Below are 6136 nucleotides of genomic sequence, written 5' to 3' on the forward strand. Positions count from 1 at the left end.
GACTTTTTTGTTTTCTTTTAGTTATTTAAGTTGGCAGAAAGTGAGTTTAATTTTTAATCACTTAGAAGTAAGATTATTTTTGTTGTAAATTCACTAAAAATTAGTCTACCGCTTCAGATAAGTTCTCTACATACCCACAAATTAAGCAAATTGTTTGTTATATCATAAATGTATAATAGTATAGCATTAATATTAATATATAATTAGTAAATGTTATTAACTAATTATGTACGTGAAGTAAATTATAGGAGAATTTCAAATTTACTTTTCTCAAAACTGAGACTTCAGTTCTTAATTGTATTATAATACCATAATGTTGGGCTTCCCTGGTGGCGCAGTGGTTGAGAGTCCGCCTGCCGATGCAGGGGACACGGGTTCGTGCCCCGGTCTGGGAAGATCCCATGTGCCGCGGAGCGGCTGGGCCCGTGAGCCATGGCTGCTGAGCCTGCGCGTCCGGAGCCTGTGCTCCGCAACGGGAGAGGCCACAACAGGGAGAGGCCCGCGGAATGCAAAAAAAAAAAAAAAAAAAAAAAAAAGAAGTAATACCATAATGTTTATGAATAATGTTATAAAGACTTTTTTTTCAAAATTGATGGGATGTAATCATTTCTAACCCTGGCATTGCATTCCTGTTCTTATAGGAGGAAATAGCAAAAGACCTATTGTCAGGTGATGATGAGGAAACTCAGTCTTCTGCAGATGATCTGACACCATCTGTGACTTCCCATGAAACTTCCGATTTCTTCCCTAGACCTTTACGATGTAAGAAATCCAATCATTACTGATTAGTAGTAGCACTGATACTGTAGCTTGAGTACATTTTGTTACATTCAGTAGTTATGTCAGAATATCTGAGTGTTTTACTTAATTGAAATAAAATACTATTATAATCTGAACAAGAGTATAACCTTTTTTTATTGGGGGAGATGTAAACTAATATGCTCTTTAAAAACGAAAGCATTTGCTTGGTTTTGCAGGGCTGTTTTCTTTCCCAAGACTCATCTGTTGCTAGGGCATCCAATCTTAGTTCAGCCATGAAATTTTATAGGCATTTTTTGGATTTCTGTTAAAAGGCTCTTACTCTCCTGATAAACTACCGTCAGTTTGAAAACTACCATCAGTTGCTCCAAAAGTATTTTTTATTTTTAGTGATTTATTTAATCCTTTTCTTTTAGTTCTTGGTGTTATCCCTTAATGTATATCAGTAATATTTAAAAGGTCTTTGAACTGAAATAATTTCTTATATGCAATCTTGCTTATTTCTCAGGTGTTTTTATGGTAGAAGAACTGTTCAGTTAACAAGTTCCAATACACATGCACATATGTGTGCAAAAAGATAATTTTTATGGACTCAATGTGCAGCTCTTTGTGTATGTCTCACTGTGGATTAATGGAATCAGTGTAATCTAGTGCTTTACCTTCATTTTTTAAGGGGACCATAGTGGTTTTCCTCTTGCCTCTCCAAACTATATGACCGTACACCAGATAATTATAAGGATACTATGCACTTTCTTTATGTTTTCAGTGTCTTGTTTTGACGAGTTTCAAAATGTGAGAATAGTACAAGAGGTTTAGTATATTTGTGCTGATCTCATTTATTCAACAAATTTTTATCATAAGTAAAATATAAAATATCAGGCACTCTTTCAAGTGCTGCAAAAATAGGCAACAAAACCCTTCTTTAAAATTTAACTTTCTTCTTTTAAGCAAATACTACGTGTGATGGAGATAAAGAATCAGAGGTTGAAGATGTTGAAACAGACAGTGGTAACTCACCTGAAGATTTGAGGAAGGTATGTTAAGTTGCCATCATAATTTAGTAGGCCATTTGGATTAAAGTAGCTTTTAAAAACACTTCTGAAATAATTTATGGTAATTTTGTGAGATAACTTTAGATTTGTAGTAACTGATTAATGAATTGGAACATTTTTTTTCCAGTATTTTTGTAATAAGTTGTTTTTACTTCTAAATTTTCCTGTAGGAAATAATGATTGGTTTACAATATCAAGCAGAGATTCCACCTTATCTTGGAGAGTATGCTGGTAATGAGAAAGGTAAGGAAGCCTTTTAATTTTGATAATATTTGGTAAGCCAAATTACCGCTCAATATGTTTATTTAAATATCTGATTGTATGCTCATCCTGTGAGTATAAAGATAGATTTGGAGTCAGGGAAGAATTAGGCCTGACTTAGGAGTAATGTATCATGAGATTAATTAACCATGAGACTTAGAGAACTACCGCCCCCTTCCCCCCAACCCTGGCCCCTTACAGTGCTTCTTACTCAGTATGCTAAGCACCTGTTAAAATAGTGGAGCTGCTCTTAAAGTGCAACTCTTTGGCCTACATCCTACTGCAGTGGAAGTTGGTAGCATCCTATCACCTGAGGTAATGAGAACGTTAGGAATATAATCGTCTTGGGAAGAAACACTTAAGGAAAAACGAAGCTAGAAGAAATTCTCTTGCCCCAGCCCTGAAAGATAAGGCGGTAGAATGTAAAGATTCTGTTGCTTTTGTTATAAACCCCTACTTAAGTGTAATCAGTTTTCCTCACATTTTTGGTAGATTCTAACTATAGCTGGTTCTGAAAATATGGAGGGGTGAGGTGGTGGGAAGTAAAAATCCAGGTACACCTTCCTAGCCGAACTTGGGAAACACGTAGATTTGGCCATGGGCAAAAAAAAAGTACATGCTCAGCAGCTGCTGGTCCTTAGATGAAACATAGTGGAGGTAATATTCTCTCAGTTCTACACTTTCAGAAAGGAACGTATACCTTCTCTATCTTTTGAGGGAATAAACTCAAACTATATTACCTATTTCAGCTTTGACCAAAGTTTCTTTATGAAACTGGTTCCAGAAACTTACCTCAAAAGTCCGTCTTTTTGCTTCACAGGCACACTTTATTTTTAACTTTCCTGCTCATTGGGAATAGAAATGCCTGCCTTACACAGTTGTGAATGTAAAGCACTTACCACCGTCTCTGCTGCATAGTGAGCTCTCAGTAAATTACTTTTATTCGCTATATTTAGTAGTTATTTTACAATTGAAGGATGGATTGCAGTTGAAGCAATGGGATAAATACTTGGGCTATCTGTATGACTTTATTGTATGAAGTAGAAATCTTCAGTATGGCAACAGTGTTTGCATTAATAAAATATGCAGTTTGTTTTAGTGTCATTTTGCTTATTAAATATCAGCTTCTGTAAGAGGTGGAAAGTTTACTTATCTTACTGTTTATCATTTTTTTCCATTTTTAATTAGTCTCCTTCCTTTTTATTTTATTTTATTTTTTTGCTTCCTTTTTAAAATAAAAATTTACCTTTTGGGAAGAAATCAGTAAAGGAAAAATATATCTTTCCTAGGTATTTCAGTATTGGCAGATATTTTGATTGTTATTTATTTTTGTTTGTTTTAATTTGTTTGCAATTTTTAACCTGTAGACATTTTCATAGAGCCATTTAGGGAGTTTAAGAGAAAATTGTAATAAGTTTATTAAAGAATTTACACAGGTTATTTTTACCCCCTCATTAGAAGAATGTAAGACACCACTACCAGGTTTTATATTAGACTACTAGGCATAGAAAGCTTTCTAACTTGTTAGTAAATCCAATCACCAAAAAAGCTACTTGCTCTAGTGACTGGAATACTTGGACCTTAATAAAGTTAAAAAAAAAAAAATTGTTTTAAACCTTTACTAATGAAAGACTCAGCTTGCCAGACAATCAAATTACTGGTGTCCTCAAAGTTAGTTACTTGTATAGGAAGAGGAAAAACAGTTTTGTATACATCTTAAAGTGTGTTCACTACTTTTAATGTGTTGATGGGATTTTCTTTATCAGTGTATGAAAATGAAGACCAATTACTTTGGCGTCCTGGTGTGGTTTTGGAGAGCAAAGTTAAGGAGTACCTTGTTGAGACCTCATTAAGAACTGGAAACGAAAAAATAATGGATAGGATTTCTGCAGGAACGCACACAAGGGACAATGAACAGGTATACATCAACTTTTGTTGAAACAGCAGCTAACTAATATAGTATCTTCTTGATTTTCTTATATTTGATTCAAATATTTCTTACATATGAACTGGCTATCTCTTTCTGATTTTTAAAACTTGGAAAATACTGGTTTAAAAAAAATCTCAAGACCTAATGATAACTGTTCTATTGTTTCATGTCTTCTGGCCTTTTTTTCCTGTATACACACACATATATTTTACTTTACCTACCATGATATATCCTTTTAATCACTTAGTCTTATTTTCTTTGGCATTGAGATTTCTTTAATACTTCATTCTTGATGTCTGTATGCTCCATTGTTTATTTAAACATTCTCTGTGGTCGGACTTTTAGATTTTATGTTAAAGATATTTTTTGGATTATTCTTGAACTTTATTCACGATGTGATTAAAGTTTATGTCTACTAAGAGTGTATAGGGCTTCCCTGGTGGCGCAGTGGTTGAGAGTCCGCCTGCCGATGCAGGGGACACGGGTTTGTGCCCCGGTCCGGGAATATCCCACATGCCGCGGAGCGGCTGGGCCCGTGAGCCTTGGCCGCTGAGCCCGCGCGTCTGGAGCCTGTGCTCCACAACGGGAGAGGCCACAACAGAGAGAGGCCCGCGTACTGCAAAAACAAACAAACAAACAAAAACAGTGTATAAATTTGCTTTAGGAGCATTCATTAAATACTGTGTGCTTGTAGGTGGAGTACGCTCCTGGTGGTGTGTGGGTTAAGGGTGGAAGTATTGCTTATTAGGGTTTTTTCTCTCTGACGTTGTTTGCCCCTCTCATATACCTTTTCACTCTATCTCCAGCCTAGTTAATCCCAACTAACGAGTGCCCAGAGATAGGTGGACTCAAACTTGAACTTCCGAATAACATAGAGAAGTCAAACTAGCCGAACTTCAAAGTATTTTGTCAGCTGTCAAAAAGAAATCCCATTGGCTTTTTCTATTGATATTCCATTAAAACTGTAAATTAATTTTGGAAGAATTAGTACCTTTAAAACATAAAACCTACTTCAAGAACATGTTCTGATTCTCTATGTATTTGACTTTTTTTTAAATCACTCAAATGTTTTTGCTTGTTTAAGTATCACACGCATCTAATTGACTCCTCATTATTTTTAAATACAGTATTTAGCACTGTTGTAAATGGGATCGCTATTATATTTGTATTTGTATATTGTTGATTTATAGAAATATAAATTAAAAATTTTTTTTCTCAAGCTACTGAAACTATTTAATTTAGTATAATGATTTTTCAGTTGTTTCTCTTAGGTTTTCTAGTTTTAAAGTCATTACTGAATTATACGTTTGTTCCTTCCTTACCATTATTATATCTCTTATTCCTAGAATATGTTTTACCGCATTAGCTATAACTCTCAGAGACTTTTGGTAGTTACAGTGGTTTGAGGCCTGCTTTTGATGGAAGATAATACATGTAAGGTTTTTACATTAAGAATAGTACCAGCCTTGGGACTTCTTGGCAGTCCAGCGGTTAAGACTCTGCCTGCCAATGCAGGGGGCACGGGTTCAATCCCTGGTGAGGGAACTAAGATCCCACATGCCACGGGGTGTGGCCAAAAATTTAAAAAAAAAGAATAATACCAGCCTTGGTTTGATACAGGCTGTCTTTCTTATAGTAAGGTAGTATCCATCTACTTATAACCGTTACAGGTTTTGTCTTTTTAAAAATAGAAATGGGTACTGATTTATCTGAAGCTTTTTTAGCAGCTGTTGAGATTGTTTTTAATGATTGATTATTAATGTATTGATTATTAACCTATTGATGTATTAATAGGTTTACCAATATCCTTGCCTTTCTTGAAACTTACTTGGGAAGGTAGATTATTGTTTAACTTTCAATTGAGTTCTGTCTGCTGCTATTTAGTATATTCATAATTCCAAACAGGTTTAATGGGAAGAAATTCTAATTTTTTAAAAATGATATCTTCCATAGTAGATGGAAATAACTATAAACTCCAGTTACTAAAATATCCATCCTTCTATTCTAGACCTGCTGCTATTCTCTTTTATTAAAACTCTAAAAGGCAGGCAGAAGGTGCTATCAAGAGAGAAGACCAGGGCTTCCCTGGTGGCGCAGTGCTTGAGAGTCCGCCTGCCGATGCAGGAGACGCGGG

At 35.2% G+C, this 6136-nt stretch overlaps 1 protein-coding gene across 3 annotated transcripts in view; it reads left to right on the forward strand.

Annotated features, from left to right (window-relative positions):
• Positions 1-6136, forward strand: part of MIER3 (MIER family member 3) — a 31017-nt gene that overhangs the window by 14088 nt on the left and 10793 nt on the right. For all 3 annotated transcript variants that reach the window (XM_007450754.1, XM_007450753.1, XM_007450755.1), the window contains exons 5-8: positions 642-762; positions 1708-1793; positions 1982-2054; positions 3839-3990. In XM_007450754.1, the coding sequence (XP_007450816.1) occupies positions 642-762; positions 1708-1793; positions 1982-2054; positions 3839-3990 (432 nt within the window). The remainder of the gene's footprint in view (positions 1-641; positions 763-1707; positions 1794-1981; positions 2055-3838; positions 3991-6136) is intronic.

Source organism: Lipotes vexillifer, unplaced genomic scaffold, assembly GCF_000442215.2.
Source record: "Lipotes vexillifer unplaced genomic scaffold, Lipotes_vexillifer_v1.1 scaffold274, whole genome shotgun sequence".
Taxonomy (NCBI): Eukaryota; Metazoa; Chordata; class Mammalia; order Artiodactyla; family Lipotidae; genus Lipotes; species Lipotes vexillifer.